The sequence below is a fragment of the Podarcis raffonei genome, chromosome 5 (genome assembly GCF_027172205.1).
Source record: "Podarcis raffonei isolate rPodRaf1 chromosome 5, rPodRaf1.pri, whole genome shotgun sequence".
Taxonomy (NCBI): domain Eukaryota; kingdom Metazoa; phylum Chordata; class Lepidosauria; order Squamata; family Lacertidae; genus Podarcis; species Podarcis raffonei.
The window spans coordinates 30,429,604-30,451,158 of NC_070606.1; the positions used below are offsets into that span (position 1 = coordinate 30,429,604).

Genomic DNA, 21,555 nt, shown 5'->3' on the forward strand with positions numbered 1-21,555 from the left:
TAAGGCCTTGGACTTGTAAAAGCAGCCCAAAAGAGGAAAGTCCGCCAATTGTAGCTTCTCCCATTAGTGTAGTTTCATTTGTGGAAACACCATACTGGCAACCATAGTAAAGACCAAATCCTCTCTTCTGCCTAATATTGGGTCATTTCATATGGGATAAGGTAGTACATAAAATACCCTGTTTCCAGAATAGCAAGCTTAAAGGCCCAAACCAGCACCTTGATTTGTTCCAAGAAACAAGCCCTATAAGCATGTGGGTATCAAACAGAGTCAGAACTAAAAGAAATGTAACCATAAGCCACATGTCATTGGTTGATGGAAGTGTTCTGATTCCAGCTCCCATCTTACTTTAACTGTCACTTTGAGCAGTTACTGGTTGATATGGGGAAATGAAAGAGGCTGAGATATAGAGCTATTACAGTCTTTCTTGAACCTTGGAGCTAGGTCAAAGTATTGCTGCAAGTCTTGAGCTAGGGCTGAGTTGGGAACAGGGAACTAGAAAAGAACAGAAGGAAAAATGCAGGTTCGCATTGTACAGTGGTTTAGATAATTAAGGATGCTGTGTAAGGTGCAGGCGATTAATAAGCTAACAACTTTTTCTGACAAGCCTATTATTGCTGCCTGACAGGCAGAAACTTAGTTGGTGAAGTTTTTCCAGTATGGAGGTGAAATGAGGGGGAAAGCTTTGCTTGCTAAATTTCTGCCAGCCAAGCAGCTGTTAAAGACACAGGAGCCCTACCAGGAAAAAACAGCTTCGAATGTTTACAAGGTACGGCAGCTAGAAAATTCTTCCATTTAAACTAGACTCACCCATGTTATAGTTGGACATTACCAGGTGATAATGCTGGCTTAATCTGCCAAATTCCACATATCAAGATGCTGTTAAAGGGACATTAGCAGGCTAGGCTGTCCCCTCCCTCCCTAGCTAAAAACAAAGCAGAACATAATGATTTGTGTGTTTGATTTGACTATTTTATCTAGTACGTAGTAGAAAAGGACATAAGACTGATCTTCCCCTGCCACAGTGTTTACCTTTGAGAAGTCAGATAGACCCGTTTCCAAGTTTGTCTATTAATATTCCCTGACTGCTTACAAATACTGTAAAGTATAACAAGTTGATTTTCAACCATCTTGCAATACCTTTGTCTCTATATGTGGAAATGGAGAAAAATGAAGATAAGAGCCTTTGGAGCCTTTCTCCTTTGGAGGAAGACATAGAAGATAATCTAAAGAATTTGTGAATACAAACAAGGAGTATGTAATCTGCAACTTTAGACCTTATAGATTCGTTGTTTTTGAAAAAATGTAAACAAGCTAAGAGACTGCTATTGACAATAAGTTGCCTATGAAAATATTTTACTAGAACATTTTGCTTGATTTTTATGGAGAAAAGAGTTCAGGAATGTATGGAAAATGGTGAAATAAATTTGAGTGAAATTGGATACAGGCAGAATGTATCAGCTGGGAAAGGCGTACATAGTCACTAAAATGCTGCCTACCAGCCTGTACATATTATAGAATGAAGAGTGCAATCCTAATTACATTTACTAGGAAGTAATTCCTATTAAACATCAGTAGAACTTGAGTCCGAGTAAAGATATCCAGGGACTCAATTGGATTTGCCCTATTAAAAACATCTAGCTCCAGGCTGTAGGGAGAGCTATATGTGCTTGCTCCAGCCTTTGTTGTTAAAGCAATTTTTGGTGACATTTTATTTTATAGCAGCAGGTTGAATTGTGTCTTCAGATGGGCTATAGAAAGTTTTAGAGGAAACACTGTTTAGAATAAGTCAGGCTATCAGCATTCTATAGTTGATCTCCTTTGTAATGCTTTTTTAAAAATAAAATAAAAATGTTTTAAAATATTTTAGTTTTTTGTTAGACACTCAAAGCAACATATTTAACTACCTTCAGTGATGTATACTATATAATTTGATGTTTTCACGCAGACTGTAGACAACTTTGAGATTCCCCCCAAAAAAGTATAAAGTGGTATAGAAATGAAATGAATAGTAGTAGTATATTGTTGTTGTTATTATTACTACTACTACCATTTATATACCACTTGTAAAGTGCAAAGCAAGCCACAAGGAAATCAAGCAAATGTAAATATAGTGTAGAAAACAATAAGAGCATCAAAATCTATAAAAGAGGATTTCACTATCCAGTACCTACTAACCATCCATATCTCAATCTACCTGCACTTTCACCCACACAAAAACAAACCCACATGCGAACACCCTTTCCTTCACTCTTAACAGTTGCCAACCCCAACAATCCCCTGAATACATATACAAAAAGACCATACATACTTGGTTGCTGCTGAAAGTCATTAGCCTGCCAGTTCTGTTGTCCTGTATCAATATTTTTAAACTACTCCTGATGATGCCAGTTTGCTCTTCAGAAATAAAACAGGGAGAGTATACTAAAACGTTGGCAGCCTCACAGTGAGAGTAAAATCGTATCTAATTTAGGACTACACCAACCCAAATAAGAACCTCACACCGTTCGCCCAACCCTTCATTTAACAATCACATATGGTTATCATATGGCTGAGAAATAAAGCTCTCACCCTAGTCAGCCACCAATTTCCACTTGAGATGCGGTCAGTCTCCCTTAATTGCTCTATCGTCCCACTCTGGGGCAGCAGCACACATTCCCACATTCAACCAAAACACAACCCTAACAGGATCAGGGCCCTCACAACACCCAAAAGCTGTAACACCTCTTTAGAACTTCATATGCAGAAATGGAAAGTCCAGCACCCTCTTCAGTAGTTCTTGCTGCCAGGAGATACTGATTTTGGGGTGAACAAAGCCCACCAGGAGGTGGTAGGTGCTGCAAATACCTCCAATTCTTACTGCTCAGTTTGAAGATGTTAACAAGGTTGCAGCTCCTTGGGAATAGGAGACCAGGTATTCTCAATTCACCCTTGTGGCCCCTTAATGATTTGGCGACAGCTGCATCTCATTATCTAGCTACTATTTCCTGTCTTCCACCACATGAGAGATGTAGGATGAGAGCCTTCATGTCCTCACTCTTCAGCTTGTAACAAGGCACAGGCTTTATACTGCATGCACACTCCTTGCTAAACAGGCACGGTTGTAAATTTTCCAGTGAAGAAGACAAACATTAATGCCACAGTGGCCATGGAAACATGCACACTGCCTTGCTCCTGCAATTGAGGGGGCTAGGCCTGCACAATGTCAACATGCCATGTGCACATACCACAGGGTGTGCTGCCATGCCATGTGGACACCCCGTGGCTTGCGAGCATGCCTCACAGGGGGCATGCAACCACCACCTTGCTGAAAATTTTCAGGGGGCCCTGACGCCTGCTTTCACCTGATCAGATAAACCATCAGAGTACTATTCCTGTCAAAATTAAAAGTAAGGACCCATGTGTAGCTACTGTAGAAAGAGACACTGAATTCTTTCCCGTGAAGACAATAAATTCTGCTCTGGCTGTCTACATACAAATAGGAAACATTTACCTAGCTGTTCCTGCAATAAATCTTATAATTATTGTTTCAGTCCACATGACTACACAGCTGTTGATAATCTATCATTCTAATCTCTCTCCTATTCTCACTTCCTTTCTCTTTACCTGTCAGGATGCTGATTCTTTCAGTTTAAAGTGCCTTCTGCTGACTGAGGTCCCCTGTTCAGGTAATCAAACTACTTATGCTAATAATTTAGTTTTGAGGTCTTGAGTAGCCTATTAAGAACAGAGAGTCCTGTGATACCTCTAGTAACAAATGGATTCTGGAGTAAGCTTGCATGGTCCTTCCAATGCACAACTGCTATTCTCAAACAAAAGTAGAAAAAAATATACAAGGTTATCAAATGAATGCAATGAAACATAAATGGCAGAGTTTGCCCCAATTAATTTATAGCTGAAATGTATGCAGAAAAAGTGGAATGGCAATGACACTAACAGCAGTAATTGATTATAATGCAATCATCTTAGCATTGGTCAATTAATATCTGTAGTAGAACATAACGCTTCAAAGACCACCTCTGTGACTGCCATCTGTGTGCCTCTTCCACAGGAGGACTGGAGGATTATATCCAGAGAACAGGCCTTTTTGGATATGTCCTTCCACCTGCCCTTTGTGTCAGGTTATCCCCAGGAAAGCATGCCTGGTTTCATATTTATCTATTTTTAAGTGCCAGGCAGAGGTCTGTTCTTAATCTGAAACTGTTCTTAACCTGAAGCACCACTTTAGCTAATGGGACCTCCCGCTGCTGCCGCGCCATTGAAGCACAATTTCTGTTGTCATCCTGAAGCAAAGTTCTTAACCCAAGGTACTATTTCTGGGTTAGTGGAGTCTAAGCGTATGTAACCCGAGGTACCACTGTATAGGTAGATGGTGGATTAACAACAGGTGTGTGGCAGGCAGGGCAGTCCTACATCCTTTCATTAGGGCTTACGTTTCATCCTCTTACCACATGATAGTGCATTCAGACAAGGTATTATTCAACACATACAACATCACTTCAAGATGTCTGAATTTTACATATGCACATTCAGTTATAAATGTCATGGACTATAAATTATCTAAGGGACAATTGTAATCTTCCAGTGGTTGAAAAGGTAAATTATCATCTTGCTAGCGGGTGGCGCTGTGGGTTAAACCACAGAGCCTAGGACTTGCTGATCAGAAGGTCGGCAGTTCGAATCCCCGTGACAGGGTGGGCTCGTTGCTCGGTCCCTGCTCCTGCCAACCTAGCAGTTCAAAAGCACGTCAAAGTGCAAGTAGATAAATAGGTACCATTCCAGTAGGAAGGTAAACGGCGTTTCCATGCGCTGCTCTGGTTCGCCAGAAGCGGCTTAGTCATGCTGGCCACATGACCCGGAAGCTGTACGCCGGCTCCCTTGGCCAATAAAGAGAGATGAGTGCCGCAACCCCGGAGTCGGCCACGACTGGACCTAATGGTCAGGGGTCCCTCTACCTTTACCTTTAGTGTTTTGTGTAATTTGATAACTGACAGTGCTTGGTTACCTGTTGATAAGTGTTTCAAATTAAGGTCAAACCGTAACTGCTATGATGGAGGGCAAAGGCCAAACTACAGGTTACATTAAATGTGTTGTTGCAATTAATGCATCTGGGGGGTTAAAATAAAATAAACAAAAGCAGCCACAAGAAGTGGACTCAACCTTTTTCCTTTGCACCAAGGACATTATGACCTCCACCCCCCCACACACAAATAAACACTGCTGTGTATGAAAGTTCAAAGAAAGGAAAGAGAAGAAGGAAGGAGGAAGAATATATTGAGTTTTTGCCTTAAACTGGCAGAAAAAGAGCTTTACAAAGCTTACATAATTGAATTCTCCTTCACAGAAAATAATTATCTGCACATAGAAAACTAGATTTCAAAAAGAAGAGTGTCTAACTTTTAATCTGATGGGTTCTACCCCTCACTCACTTAGTCATGCTGGCCACATGACCCGGAAGCTGTACGCCGGCTCCCTCGGCCAATAAAGCGAGATGAGCGCCACAACCTCAGAGTCTGTCACGACTGGACCTAATGGTCAGGGGTCCCTTTACTTTTACCTTTACCCCTCACTCCTATTAGCATACTATACGAGCCCCCATCTGTAGTTCAAAGTGGTACAGTCAAAGCATATGTTTGCCATTTTATATACTGTTTTTGAGAAATAAGACACTTCCAAGTGGTCTGTTGATTGAGAATTCATCATGATTTTTTTGCACAATATTTGCAAGGAATTTATATTACACAGCATCAAGCAAGTCTTATTCCACAAAATGTCAGGTTCCTATTTTTACTTTTGGAAGTGCGTTTGTTGCACAAGAACACCCAATCCACTTTAATTGCCCAACCTGAATTTGCTGGTATGTGATTGAAATACAACAGCAGAATATTGGTAGTCTGGAAGCACCCCTTGTCACCCAAGTTTTATTTATAAATAAATAGGTGCTACAAATATCTAAAGGGTTCTTGCCTCACTGTCTAATTGAGCATATAAAAGGCTATCCCTTAAATTTCCTGTCCCTTGGAAAATGGGGAGCATGAAACAATATCTAACCAAGACAATGAGATAGGTTTTTTAGGAAAAAAGCTTAAATCTTAACTTCAAGCAATAAGATGGTCAGATTCTCTTATAAAAAATTATTTATAATCTATAATATTAGTAATATTATGACTAGCTTTGCTGCATTGTCTGTTTGTAAAAAAAAAATGCAATTTAAGAACTATCGTTATTGCTAAGTAATCTTTTGCTTTGCCATTATAGCATTTTAGCCAAGGCCTATTTCCTTGAAATTTGGCAAATGCCACTGGAAAGAGAACAGCAGCCATCCAGGTATATTTCTGTGAATAAGGAACAACTGGATTCTCCCATTTCTTTATCTAAGGGTATGTGATTTTTTAAAAAAAGTCATTTTCATTGTGAATGATTCTCAGAAAAGAAGCCTTTTCAGGCCTAGCATTTGAATTAAACTACTGCTCATACAGAACTGGTAGCCTGGCCCAGTTTGCATATTTCCCATTACATTTTTGAGGAACTAAAATTGACCATATCACTACTTCACAGAAAAGCAAAAGAAATATTCTATATAAATATTCATTATACATGAAAGCATGCATATACATACAAGCATGCATATACATGTATTGTAAAAGAGAGCCAGAGGTGTTGTCATCTCAATCCAAAACACACACACACACACACAATAATTGTAATAACTATGAGTTTTATAATAATTTTGCAGACCTTGCAAACGTAGCAAAGTGATTTGCTTTTATTGCATTGGCTGAAAACACGGCACATTCCCCTTTTCTGGGTGTTAGAAGTAGCAGGTCCTAATGGTTCTGAGACTACCTAATTTTATTCTTGGGCATGTAGCTATGTATGTAGAGGAAGAGATGTACTTTGAGATTTCCACTCCATTTTGGGTTGTTCAGCTTCCAAACCATGTAGCCATTTAAGCGAATCACCACCATTTGATAGTGTAGTGAAGCATATGTGAATACGATCAGGTCACAGGTGTCAAAGTCAGTTTTAGTTTTTATTATAACAAAAGAGCAATCTTAGGCTTGGATTTGTGGTTATTCATGGAAGAAAGGAGAATCACCATGCTTCTTTTGCACATAATTTGCAATTGCATACCCAGGCACAGAAGCATGTGGGCCATCCGGGACAGCCCCAGGAAGGATTAAGATTTATGACACCAGTCATATTGATTACAGGTGTAAGCAGGCTTTGGAAAAGGCATTGGCTATGAATTCTGCATCAGCCAGTCTGCCTGAGCTGGGTTACTCTGGATGGAAGGTTGCCCTATGACTCAAACTGGGGCGCTATCCTTAGGACCGCCAGAGGTAAGGGTACTATGGCTCATCAGCCCTATGTTGGCTCCAGGACATAAATATCCTCCTGGACCCCTTTAACAGGGTACTCATTTGGCTAAAATTCAAACACCACGCCTAATCCACCATAAATTATGACAATTGCTATGAGGCAGGCGAAAACCTACAGACCAACCAATTTGTCAGCAAGAAAAATATTCTCCCAGACTCTGAATACGGCAGCTGAACATTCAATACCAGTGTCAAGCCAACACTGTCCAGGCCACACCATCCTAGACAAGGTGGAGAATCCATCGATGATCAGAGAGGCAGAGGCAAGGCACAGCTCCCATTCTAAATCTCTGGTTAGGACCTGGTTGGAGACGTCCCACACCAAATCTGCCTCCATCACCACACCTCTCCACTCTCTCCTGATTGGCCTGTTTGAATCAGGCACCCTGCAGCTGGCCTGCTCAGTCACTGGCTGTGCAGACCAGATTTAGGCTCCAGGCAATCTGGCACCATGACTCGCCCATAAACTGCCACTCCCCAAGCATTCATGGGTAAGCAGTCAGTGTCAAACCTTCTTGAAAACCGAAAATACTGCTACTGACACTTCTGGATTCACGGGCAAGGAATTCTGGAGATATTTCTGGTTGGCTGGTTTGTTTTCAATGCACCAATCAGAAAGATTTTGATGATTTGGAATTGCAACAGCCAGGTGTTTTTTTTCCATGGTTTGTGAGTTTGAGCAGTGTTGGTCATCTTCCACTATATGACACTGCTTGCCGATTGAAACATTCTCATATGACACAGACACCTTTGAGAGTGTCTTACAGTGTGAGTTAGAATTATCCCAAAAGCAGAGCCAGCATGTTCTGCTCAATATATAAAAAACTGATAATGTAAAAAACACAAGGAACATTCTAATTGATTGTGGGAAGGGCATTGTAAACCTGTGGGGTATTACTAACCATAATACCATGTGTAGTGATATTAAGTGAAATAAGTAAATTGTGTATTATTGCAATAGACAAGTCAGTTTTCACCCTCTGCTCCTTTCTCACAAGAAATGGAAAGAATCTGATCTGAGCATCTGCATACATAAAGAATAACTAAAATATTTAACAGCATTTTTCAGGATCACTCCATCTCTTAGTAGTTTTGTGCAGTTTTTCTTTCATTCCAGTACGGGTATAATTGTCCCCAAAGCTGTTAAAATATTAACATGATTTTTTTACTAGATTTAGGAGAGGTCACTGAAACATATGGCAAATCACAACTTACTGTGTTTGAGAAGCATCTGGAACAGGCTTCCTCAAACTCAGCCCTCCAAATGTTTTTGGCCTACAACTCCCATGATCCCTAGCTAGCAGAACCAGTGGTCAGGGATGATGGGAATTGTGTCTCAAAACATCTGGAGGGCCGAGTTTGAGGAAGCCTGATCTGGAACATGTTGTTGTGGAAAACTGACACAAATCACTGTTGGAGTACATTTGCGTGGAATCTACACACATTAAAAATTTGTGGAAAAGTTTTTTTAAAATCGTTTTGAAAAATGCATTGAATTTGCTATAGCTCACAGTCGTCATCTAGTGTCACAATTGTATATTGCACTTTACAACACATTCAAAACGTTTTATCTGCAGCTGTATAGCTGAGTCCTTGACCTCACCTGTTAATGGAGGGTTTACAAAGCTATGGAGAAGCTCATAGTTTTCCTGTTTTTGTGATACACCTAGCTACACCTCATTCTAGGGCTAATGGTAAAAGAAAGAGTTTCATTTCCTCTGTCCCATTTTTAAAAAGTTTGCCCTTTTTAATATTGTAAGAAGTGCCTTTTTTAGGTAAATGCAATAAAATATGTCTCTAACCCTGTTTTAATGCTATTAAAAGTTTCTGGGTTGTTATTGTAAACTGCAGGAAGGCAGGATGATGGTGACTCCAGTCAACTTTGAGGCAACAGACTTTAAGATCACTCTCCCAGAGTTGCAACATTTGATGGAATTTCGAAAGAAAGATGCAGTGAAGAAAATAAAGGAACTTTATGGTGACATCTTTAAAATCTGTGCAATGCTGAATACTTCCCCCACACTTGGGATACTTGGTTCCAAATCAGAAATAGATGCAAGGAAAGCTGTATTTGGAAAGAATTTTATACCTCCTAAAAAGTCCCTAACTTTCCTGGAATTAATGTGGGAAGCACTGCAGGATACGACATTATGCATCTTAGAAATTGCAGCCATTATATCACTGGGACTTTCTTTTTATGATCCAGGAGGAAGTGTTGCAGAATGTCATGCAAATGAATTTGGAGAAGAAGAAGAAGAAGCGGAGGCTGACTGGATTGAAGGATTTGCAATACTTGTATCAGTACTTTGTGTAGTGTTGGTAACAGCTTTCAATGACTGGAGTAAGGAAAAACAATTCAGGGGGTTGCAGGAGCGCATTGAAAAGGAACAGAAATTTACTGTCATCAGGAAAGGGGAGTCAGTACAGGTGCCAGTAGCTGAGTTAGTGGTTGGGGATGTTGCACAGATCAAATACGGTGACCTTTTGCCAGCTGATGGTTTGCTCCTTCAAGGACATGATCTAAAAATTGATGAGAGCAGCCTCACAGGGGAATCAGATCATGTCAAGAAGTCTTTGACAGAGGACCCCATGTTGCTTTCAGGTACCCATGTGATGGAAGGCTCTGGAAAAATGGTTATTACAGCTGTAGGTTTAAACTCGCAAACAGGAATTATCCTCAGTTTACTTGGAGTTGGAGAAGATAATGAGAAAGCAAATCATAAAAAGCCAGCCAACCCTCATAAAACTGCTGGAAACGAAACAAAGGAAAAAGAACAAACTTCAAAACACAAAAAAGAAAAATCAATTCTACAAGCAAAACTCACAAGATTGGCTGTTCAGATTGGAAAAGCAGGGCTGGCAATGTCTATAATCACTGTTACTGTTCTAATAGTCTATTTTTTAGTTCAAACTTTTGTGATTGAGAAGCATACTTGGACTGCTGAATGCACACCCATTTATATACAATATATTGTGACGTTCTTTATTATTGGAGTTACAATCTTGGTCGTAGCAGTACCAGAGGGCCTTCCACTTGCAGTCACCATCTCACTTGCCTACTCTGTGAAACAAATGATGAAAGATAATAACCTAGTGAGACATTTGGATGCCTGTGAAACTATGGGTAATGCAACAGCAATTTGTTCAGATAAAACAGGAACCTTAACCATGAACAGAATGACAGTAGTCGAAATTTTAATTGCTGGCACACATTATAAACATGTTCCTGAACCTAAATTAATTCATCCAACCATGCTGAATTATTTGCTTAAAAGTATTTCTTTAAACTGTGCATATACTTCGAAAATACTGCCTCCTGACAAAAAAGGAGGCCTTGCTCTTCAAATTGGCAATAAGACTGAGTGTGCTTTACTGGGCTTGCTTGTGGAATTAAAGCAGGATTATGAGGCTATGAGGACTAAGATACCAGAAGAGAAATTGTTTAAGGTATATACCTTCAATTCTGAAAGGAAATCAATGAGCACAGTTTTGGAAAACCCCAATGGGAGTTATCAACTCTTTAGCAAAGGTGCTTCTGAAATACTTCTTCAAAAATGCACCCATATACTGGATGCTGCTGGGGAACCTATATCCTTTACCAAAAAAGAGAAGGAAAATGTGATAAAAAATGTGATTGCGCAAATGGCCTCTGGGGGACTTCGCACCTTATGTCTAGCATTCAAAGATTTCCCAGCCGGCTCAGGACCAAACTGGGACAAAGAAGATGATATTTTCAGAGACATGACTTGTATTGCAGTTGTAGGTATTGAAGATCCAGTGAGACCTGAGGTTCCTGATGCAATAAGAAAATGTCAGAAAGCTGGTATTGTTGTACGTATGGTTACTGGGGATAACATTAACACAGCTCGTGCAATAGCTGCAAAATGTGGAATTCTGCAACCCGGGGAGAACTTTGAGTGCTTAGAGGGGCATGAGTTTAATAGACTAATACGTGGTCCAGATGGAAAGATTAAACAAGAGCTTATTGACGAGATTTGGCCTACGCTTCGTGTGCTTGCAAGGTCCTCACCTGCTGACAAGTACAACTTGGTAGAAGGGATCATTAACAGCAATATCACAGAACAAAGGCAAGTGGTAGCAGTAACTGGTGATGGTACAAATGATGGGCCTGCATTAAAAAAAGCTGATGTTGGTTTTGCAATGGGTATTGCTGGAACAGATGTAGCTAAAGAAGCTTCTGATATAATTCTTACTGATGACAACTTCTCAAGCATTGTCAAAGCTGTCATGTGGGGTAGGAATGTATATGACAGCATTTCCAAATTCCTTCAGTTTCAGCTTACTGTTAATGTAGTAGCAGTGGTAGTTGCTTTTATTGGAGCAGCAGTCACCCAGAATTCACCTCTGAAAGCTGTTCAGATGCTGTGGGTCAATCTCATTATGGACACACTTGCTTCTCTTGCTCTAGCAACAGAAAAGCCAACAGAGACTCTGCTGGAACGAAAGCCTTATGGCAGAAATAAACCTCTTATTTCCCGTACAATGCTAAAAAATATTATGTTTCATGCTATTTATCAACTTGTAGTTGTCTTTGCACTTCTTTTTGTGGGTGAAAAATTATTTGATATTGAAAATGGACGAATTGCACCACTACATGCCCCACCTACCCGGCATTACACTATTGTTTTTAACACATTTGTAATGATGCAGATTTTTAATGAAGTCAATGCGCGCAAGATTCATGGGGAAAGGAATGTTTTTTCAGGAATATTCACAAATTCCATTTTTTGTTGTGTTTTTGTGGGAACATTGATTACACAACTAATCATTGTTCAGTTCGGAGGGAAGCCCTTTAGTTGTGCAAGTCTTACACTAGAGCAGTGGCTATGGTCAATCTTCTTTGGCCTAGGAACATTGCTATGGGGGCAGCTGATTGTATATATTCCAAATAGGTTCCTGGGGTTCCTGTGGGAAGTTGGTGGTCAACCACCACAACCTGTTGAAGATGAACAAATGGATGGTGACACAGTGATTGACTTAGGTGAACAAGAACTGAAACGCAGTAAGTTTCTGTGGTTCAGGAACTGGACTAGAATACGAGTTCAGTGCGGAGCAGTGAAATCATTTCACGAGCCCTCATATAATAAAGATGTGCATTCAACAAATAGTAAAACTGCATAACACAACACGAGTAATGAATATGAAAACTTCACATGTTATTGTATTTCCATTTCAAAAAAAGTAATGTGCACATTAGCAATATTAAGAAATGGATGGATTTTTTTCTCCATACTGGTGAGTGAGATGCTTTTTAAAAGATCTCTGACAAAATAGATAGACCTTTCTAGAAGATATAGGAAACAACATAAGGAATCAAAATAAAATCCTCTTCAAAATGTCTTCATATATGGGTCTGAATATTATATTAGCTGACTTTTAATGTACCTTGAGCCTTTAAATGTCTTTTTTCCAAGGCCATCTTCAGAAAGAGGGAAAGTGATTGATGAAGCCAAAAGCCGTGTCGTGATTTTTTTATATTTCTTGACTTAAATGTATTATATTATAAATTATAGAAGTTCAATAGCTTTTTACTTTTGCTCCTGTTTATACTTATAACTGATATCAATTAGCTGAGCTGCCTTATGCCCTCAATCACCTGTTTGGAAATGTGTTACTTTCTCAAGTATTTTGAACTCTTTCTTTAGCTGCTCTGCTTTGAATGGAGGGGGACAGAGCTGACTACAAACAAGCCAAGCTTATTTGCATTTTGTTATTGCTAGCTGCTTATAAGCAAATATTATTAAATAATAAAAATGCTAAAAACATTTTTACTCTTGTTGCTTAATTAAGAGGAAGGGGCAAAACAAAACAAAACAAAAACCCTAAGGATGATGTCAAAATAATAATAACTACACACAGAAGGAGACATGGTAGACTAATGACCCACCCTAGTTTATTTTATATTCCCTTAAAAAGGGATACAACAGATAGGGGTCTGTAAACCCTCTTTTTTCCCTACTTTTTGTAGAATTTCAAAGATCTTCAGCATTTCATCCTGAACTAAGAACCCATGCTTTCCATTAGGAATGGGGAACCCGTGGCCCTCCCAAAGTTATTGGACTCCAATTCCCATCAGCCCCACACAGATTTTAAAAGGACAGGTGCCCCTGCCTAAGCTGAAAATTGACTTCTCAATAACCAAAGGAATATTTCCCCAAACTGTATTGTTGCACTTGAACTGTGCAATTGTTACTCAGTTTTAACACAGTACCCGGCAGCGAACCTCTCTTGAAATTGCAGCTACCACTGTCCCCTTCATGAGTAAAACTGTTACAATGGAAGTGTAAAATTCAGGGACACATTTTACATTCATGCTTCACAGTATCAGAGTTACACTTAGAAAAAGTAATCCAAAAGTGTGCAAAATGACCAGAGGATTCAAATGATTGAAAAACTCCACAATATTGAGTTGCTCAGAAATGTGCCCTCAATTAGGGCTTTCTCATAAGAGTTATGAGGGCAGTGAGGATATGACTATGGGAGTGTTAGAGACACCAAATGACTGAAGTACACAATGATGCTAGTGACATGACAATCTGCCCTTCAACTTCAAACTTCAACTTCAAACTTTTCTTTTCACGGTGCACTGTGTCCCTTCAGTGCTAAAATGCACACACACATTTCTTTTATTTAGAAGAAAAATTAGCAAACTTCCCCTGCAATTGCAAAGAGCCAGCAAACCAACAGCTATTTTATCCCTGCTTTCTTTCCATCATTTTAAAGAGGGCTTCCTCTCATTGTTTCTAGTCCACCAAACAAAAGGAAGAGGAGCAAGGAAGCTAATAGCAGCAACAGTGCTGGTGGTAGCAACCCACACAACTAGTCCAATATGCTGCTGCTTCTACTCATGTCCTTACTCATAGCACAAAACAGCATAGCACAAAGCTACTTCCCATAAAACCTCTATTTTACACCTGTAGGAATTGTATCTTCAACCTCGGCCCTCCAGATGTTTTGAGACTACAATTCCCATCATCCCTGACCGCTGGTCCTGCTAGCTAGGGATCATGGGAGTTGTAGGCCAAAAACATCTGGAGGGCTGAGTTTGAGGAAGCCTGAACTAAATGGGGGGGGGGAGTACGCAGAGACCCAAGACTGAGTACAGTCATACCTCAGGTTGAAGTAGCTTCGGGTCGAGCGTTTTCAGGTTATGCTCCGCGGCGACCCGGAAGTAACGGAACACGTTACTTCCAGGTTTCACCACTCGTGCATGCACAGATGCTCAAAATTATGTCACGCGCATGCGCGGAAGTGGCGAATTGCATTCTCTTCAGGATGCGAACGGGGCTCCGGAACAGATCCCGTTCACATCCAGAGGTACCACTGTAATAATACTCTTAAAGGTAAAGGTACCCCTGACCGTTAGCTCCAGTCGCAGATGACTCGGGGGTTGCACCACTCATCTCGCTTTACTGGCCAAGGGAGCCGACGTTTGTCTGCAGACAGCTTCCGGGTCATGTGGCCCGCATGACTAAGCAGCTTCTGGCAAACCAGAGCAGCACACAGAAATGCTGTTTACCTTCCCGCTGGAGTGGTACCTATTTATCTACTTGCACTTTGATGTGCTTTTGAACTGCTAGGTGGGCAGAAGCTGCGACCTAACAACGGTAGCTCACCCCATCACGGGGATTCGAACCGCTGACCTTCTGATTGGCAAGCCCTAGGCTCTGTGGTTCAGACCACAGCGCCACCCGTGTCCCTAATAACACGCTTAAAAGCTAGTAAAATGAAACATTAAAGAGATCCATAATTAATATTGAGAATGATGGGTGTTTCTGTCTCTTTGTAGATAAACCATCCATTAAATGGTTGGGAATTATATACTGAGAATGCGTTTTAACCTGTTTAGCATCAAGGTTCAACTAATAGTTCAGTTCATGTCTCATTCTAAGTGCTGTAGTTCATTAAATTATACAAAAAGCATTCTCCACCCATTTATCACTATATAAATGCATTCATGTAATTATTTAATAAAAATTATATACCACTTGACTGTAAAACAACAACCTTCAAAGCAGTTTACAAACATGCTTTGTAGACATTCTTACTTTAGGCTTTTAGACATGCTTCTGAAGGCAAGTGGAATTCAGAATATTGTGGTGTAGAATTTCTTTTATTTAGCCTGAGGGCACCCATACTATTATACTATGCTATACTGTTATGGATAAAAGTGAAATCTATTATATTGGAAAACAAATGTGAACTTGGGGGGAAAGATAGGAAGTGGAGGAGAAAAACAGCAGGGCAAAATTGAAGAAATGTGTCCTCTTTTTGCTCTTCACCTTCTCCCCTTATCCACACTTCCTAGCTCTCATCCAACTATGGCAAGAACAAAGAATCTTTTCCCTACCTGCACCCTGAAGCTGTTCAGCTACAATTTCCATCATCTCTAACTACTGGCTCCGCAGACTGCAAACTCCTCATCCCTGTTCTAAAAATATCTACATGCAGAAGCAGCTTTCCACAGCGACATCAGGAACAGCAGACATAAAGTGCATGTGTATCTATCTGCATATTCAAGTTCAGATACTATTATTCTGTGCTGCATGAATTTCAAGGGCATGTGCATTTTTGTAGTGAATATTTTCCATTGAAAGCAATGCAGTATGGTTAGATTGAATCTGTATTTGTGCAGAAGGTCTGCAATGGCTGACGTGGAGATAGGTCCATGCAGCTAAGCATTCTGATCCAAGTATGGAGTTCTGTGCATTGAAGGAAGCTTGCAAGCAAGTATTTCCTGGAACAAGAACTGCAGATTAACCAAGTATGGGTGCAATATATTTCAGTGGAGTGTGCACTCAGGTACAGGAAAATATATGCAATTTCAACAAAGAACACTTGAGGGCACCCTAGCACTAAAATAATTCATCTTTATGCTACAGTCTGCAGAACTTTTTTTTTCTTTTTTTCTTCAAGGACCATAGGAACCAAAGCACTTTATTTTTTCCAATGGACTTAAAGGAATTACATAGCAGAATAAGCTGTAATTGTTTTCTATTAAAAAAATATTGGAGCATATATCTAAAAGCAGCACAGTGTTCAATGTTAAGGAAGCTATTTTTGTAAGCTTTCTGACCACAGTAGAGAATAATAATGAAAATCTGCATGTGAGTTTGAAAACATTTCCATGATGGAATATACAACTGGATGGAGTATTCTAATTCTTTCCTCCACTACCAGTCACAAATCCACTCTCAAAGTAGAGAAAATGCTCTGACTCTACCTGCTTCAAAATTATGGAAAGAAATTAGAAAATACTATGGGTGCCATCTACTTCTACTTCTGCTTCATTGACTATGCAAAAGCCTTTGACTGTGTTGACCACAGCAAACTATGGCAAGTTCTTAAAGAAATGGGAGTGCCTGATCACCTCATCTGTCTCTTGAGAAATCTCTATGTGGGACAAGAAGCTACAGTTAGAACTGGATATGGAACAACTGATTGGTTCAAAATTGGGAAAGGAGTACAACAAGGCTGTATATTGTCTCCCTGCTTATTTAACTTATATGCAGAATTCATCATGAGAAAGGCTGGGCTGGATGAATCCCTAGCCGGAATTAAGATTGCCAGAAGAAATATCAACAACCTCAGATATGCAGATGACACAACCTTGATGGCAGAAAGTGAGGAGGAATTAAAGAACCTTTTAATGAGGATGAAAGAGGAGAGCGCAAAATATGGTTTGAAGCTCAACATCAAAAAAACGAAGATCATGGCCACTGGTCCCATCACCTCCTGGCAAATAGAAGGGGAAGAAATGGAAGCAGTGAGAGATTTTACTTTCTTGGGCTCCATGATCACTGCAGATGGTGACAGCAGCCATGAAATTAAAAGACGCCTGCTTCTTGGGAGAAAAGCAATGACAAACCTAGACAGCATCTTAAAAAGCAGAGACATCACCTTGCCAACAAAGGTCCGTATAGTTAAAGCTATGGTTTTCCCAGTAGTGATGTATGGAAGTGAGAGCTAGGCCATAAAGAAGGCTGACGGCCGAAGAATTGATGCTTTTGAATTATGGTGCTGGAGGAGACTCTTGAGAGTCCCATGGACGGCAAGAAGATGAAACCTATCCATTCTTAAGGAAATCAGCCCTGAGTGCTCACTGGAAGGACAGATCCTGAAGCTGTCCAATACTTTAGCCACCTCATGAGAAGAGAAGACTCCCTGGAAAAGACCCTGATGTTGGGAAAGATGGAGGGCACAAGGAGAAGGGGACGACAGAGGATGAGATGGTTGGATAGTGTTCTCGAAGCTACCAGCATGAGTTTGACCAAACTGCAGGAGGCAATGGAAGACAGGAGTGCCTGGCGTGCTCTAGTCCATGGGGTCACGAAGAGTCGGACACGACTAAACAACTAAACAACAACAACAACAACAACATGGGTGCCAGCAAAACAAGCTACAGTGAGAATGATCAGCAAATATTCAGTGAATATGTGGGGAACCCCATCTGACAAATCATTTCAACCCCAATGTCAAAGGCTGGACCTAGACACATCAAAAAACTGTTTCAGGAAAACGCGTTGTAAACCTCATATTATAATGGGAAATCACGTTGCTGAAAGACTGAGTGCTATAGTGCCATCTGGTGTCACAGTGTTATAATGCATTTAAAATGCTTTGCTTTTTTTCTAATGTAAATGAGTCCAAAGTGTCAAGATAAAAACATTAAGCACCTGTACAAGGAAAAGCAGAAGTTGGGGGTAAGCTAATGAGGGGTACAAAAGTAAAACAGACTTGTGGTGGTGACCCCCTCTCTGTCCCCACCATTGCACCTGCACTACCACCTGGCCTGCTACCTCAACTGCTCCCTCGCCCACAGCTGCACCTGCACTTCCTCAATGATGCAGTAGTGAGGGTGCAGTGTTAGCAGTGAGGGTAAGGGTTTTGTGGTGGCGGTGATGCAGGCAAAGCTGTGGCACAATGCAGCCAGCAGTGGCGCAATGGTAGGGTGGGAGTCAAATCTGCTGCCTGAGGCAAATTGCTTCAGCTCACCTCATGGAAGTGCTGGTCGTGGAGCTCCACAAGGATGGCAGTATCACCAGCTGAAGAAACATTTAGTAAGGAGGTCAGGGCCATCAAACTTCTCCCTTGACTTTCAAAGTAAACATGCTCAAAAATCATAAACAGTTGTGAAGGTGGTCAAAATAGCTGACCTGAAAAAGAGAAGGTTGTTGACAATGCCTTCAGGGACATGATATCCATGTCCCACTTCCAGAGTGGCAAATTGTTTACTGTCATGGTGAATGAGGGTCTCAAGAAAGGTGACTGTCAATGAGAAGGGACCAATTCTTTGTTCATTGAAACTTTGTTCATATAAATTCAACATTTTCTGAGCACAACAGGAATCTGTTGACATAAGCTATTTTCTACAATAGGTCATGCCATAATGAACCAATCAGCCACTAGTGTACCAATGAACGCTTTTTTGGTACAGATCAACAGTGCTATTTTGCTGGATTTTTCTCAGTCATGGAATGGAACAATTGGTTCTAAATCTAGGGGGCCTCACCAGCCTGCCCTCTCCCCAGTGCTGCAGTCTCCCCTCTCCCAAAATTGGAAACCCAATACTTCATGTGAGGGCAGGACAACTTGGGCCTCTAAATCTAGGGGGCCTCGCCAGCCTGCCTGCTCCCCAGAGCCGCAGTCTCCCCTCTCCCAAAACTGTAAACCCAAGACTTCATGCAAGGGCAGGGCAACTCAGGCCCAGCAACTATTAGACTCAATGCTAGCCAGTGGGGCCCAATTTGAAGCAGTGGGCCACAGCTTTATTTATTTATTTTTGTAGGGCCCCAGTTCACAGCCAAAGTCTGCGGCCCACGGGGCCCAATTGCTCCAATTGCCTTAAGGTCAGCCCTGATGAGACTGTGCAGGGGTTGGACTTACAAGCCCTGCACCTTCTAGGTCCCTGGTGTCACCATTCAGAGCACAGACTCAAGAACTTGTTATGGAAATAAAGTGGGGGCACTTATTGGAAATCAGTTTTGTCACCTCTTCCCCCCAAAACCCTGAGACAATGAGCCCAGCCACCTTTTATTCACAGTCGCATAAGCACTACACTACAGCATGGCCTTAAACTTGTACGTTCAACTGCTGAAATATACACCCAATATGTAGCAATGGAGATTTATGTTACTGCTTTATGAATGAACACTGTGTTTTATGAATGGACTCTGTATTTTGTGAATTACCTAAGAGCCACCAATAGGGAGCTCCAGAATCTGACAGCTAACCAATTGGGTACTACCAAACAGCGACCCCTATTGCTGAAAGCAGGTAACCAGCAGGGAATGCTTCAGCTCAGCCTTTGCACTGTTCACTGAACACCCCCTGCTGTGCAGATAATGGAGAAAGCTTGTAAATTGTATTCCTTCTGGCAGCCAACTATATTATGCTGGTGTAAACCCTGGTGCACCAGAAGCACAGAATAGCAGCAAATAAAATCTGCTCATATGTCAGCAACTGATAATACTTGTCAACCAGTTCTTCCAGAGTCTTCCTAAATTATAAAGCTCCAAAATACAGGCCAAAAGAGAGCAGGTCTGGGAAGAGCAAGGTTTACAATGGGCACCACCAGTTAAAAGGCCCTGCTCCGTGTAACTCCTGCCCTGTCATTTGATAGAGTGCCCACTTGCCCTCCTTCTTGACATGGAATGCTCTCTATTGGAGTCTCCAGGTCCAGTACAAAGACCCTAAGAAGGGAGAGCAGGGACCTTGAAGTTCCCAACAGCTGTTAATCAAGCAAGCAAGCATGCAGGTCACCTTTGTAACAGTCAGGATGCCTATGTCCTGGCCAGGCCTGCATCCAATCTTGTTTTTGTACAATCTTGTTTCTCCTCAGTAACCAAAACTATATTATCAACATATACTAGCAGAAAAGTTGTTTTCCTTCATTTGCAAGGAATCATACAAAACAAAGTGGCACTAATAAGGAAAAGTTCCAGGGTGGCAACAGAAAGCAAACTAAAAATGCTTTTACAGTTCATCAAAACTATCTAGCAATATCAAGTTATAGGAAGCCTGGCGCTATTAATAGTAATCCTTCTAGTTGGTTAATTGGTTTGGCAACTTCCATGCACATGATGTGTAATGCTAATTATTTCCCCCAAGAGTTAAATGATAACTAATCAGAAGTAGCTACAGGAGATCTATGAGATTCAGGTGCGGGTCAGATGCCTTGTCAATCCCAGAAGGTATATAAGATGACGACCCGGCCTGCCCAGGCCGCAAAAGGCTTGCAAAGTTCAGTTATTGCAAAAGTTTTTCAGTGTTAATGTTATGCATTTTTTTTAAATCACCATGGTATTTAACAATAATATCTTATGTCCTTTAAAGGAGAAATTGTGAATTGTAGCATTTTAAATACCCGTCATCATCCTTGGCTTCAGTCAGTTTTGTTTATAACACTCTTCCATTTTCTTCTGGTTGTGAGGGTTGGGGGATGGGAAGGGGCCTCACAAGTGGAGTAGCCTAGGGCCTCTCTTCATCTAAATCCAGCCCTGTGTGCCAGGGTGGAGATGGGCAGGCTGCCTGACAAAATAGGGCATTTGAGAGCCATATCGTGACAATGTAGGTATAGTATTGGGTGGCAGCTGCCTATGTTTTATAGGTGTCACTTGTGTTGATATCTGTTATCTGTCACGAAAGCTTGTTTATTCTTCCACACAGATTACGATTCCTGTCACCTCACCACGGCTCTGAGGTGGAGGTCTGTGGAGAACTTGGGAGACGTCCAGTCAGTGTGGCAGCTAAACCTTTCTTACCTCAGGCGCTTTCTCCTATATCTCTGTCGGGGTGGAAAGCTTTCCCGCCAGCCTTTTGAACAGAGTTTAAATTATGAACTACGTTCAATGACATGAATTATATTGGGGCGACGGGACTGTTTTGGCGGGGGAGAGAGCCAAAACACCCTGTGAAGCTGGGGGAGAGTTGTTCATCTGAGGGGAGGATTGTGGGTCTCTGGAAACGGCACTACAGGGAGCAGAAAAGGGATGACATCTTTCGCGGTGCTACCTCTTTGGCGCCTCTGGAGAGACGCCATTGCTCGGCTGGATCCTATTTTCTAAGAAGCGCCGCAGCTTTTGTGCGAGCCCGCCTTTCCCCGGTCTGGATTGGAGGAGCGGAGAAACGCCGTTTTCTGGTTGGGCGCTTT

At 41.2% G+C, this 21,555-nt stretch overlaps 2 protein-coding genes across 5 annotated transcripts in view; one reads left to right on the top strand and one right to left on the bottom strand.

Moving 5' to 3' along the window:
- CTNNA3 (catenin alpha 3) overlaps positions 1–21,285 on the bottom strand; it is a 577,974-nt gene extending 556,689 nt beyond the window's left edge. The window contains exon 1 of the mRNA XM_053388388.1: positions 21,167–21,285. The gene's annotated coding sequence lies outside the window, so the exon portion shown is untranslated. The remainder of the gene's footprint in view (positions 1–21,166) is intronic.
- On the top strand, positions 352–13,168 carry LOC128413887 (plasma membrane calcium-transporting ATPase 1-like). 4 transcript variants are annotated; one of them, XM_053388382.1, is made up of 5 exons: positions 352–769; positions 1,167–1,254; positions 3,614–3,668; positions 6,259–6,380; positions 9,234–13,168. In XM_053388382.1, the coding sequence occupies exon 5, from the start codon at positions 9,243–9,245 to the stop codon at positions 12,522–12,524; it is 3,282 nt and encodes a 1,093-aa protein (XP_053244357.1). In that variant the 5' UTR covers positions 352–769; positions 1,167–1,254; positions 3,614–3,668; positions 6,259–6,380; positions 9,234–9,242; the 3' UTR covers positions 12,525–13,168. The 4 variants fall into 4 exon arrangements, with proteins under 4 accessions (XP_053244357.1, XP_053244356.1, XP_053244358.1 ...); XM_053388381.1 differs by having other exon boundaries at positions 352–1,254; XM_053388383.1 differs by lacking the exon at positions 1,167–1,254.
- Positions 21,286–21,555: the final 270 nt, after the last annotated feature.

Bases quoted from the DNA above. Each gene is read 5' to 3' on its own strand.
- LOC128413887 (XM_053388381.1), top strand. From the start codon at position 9,243: ATGATGGTGACTCCAGTCAACTTTGAGGCAACAGACTTTAAGATCACT.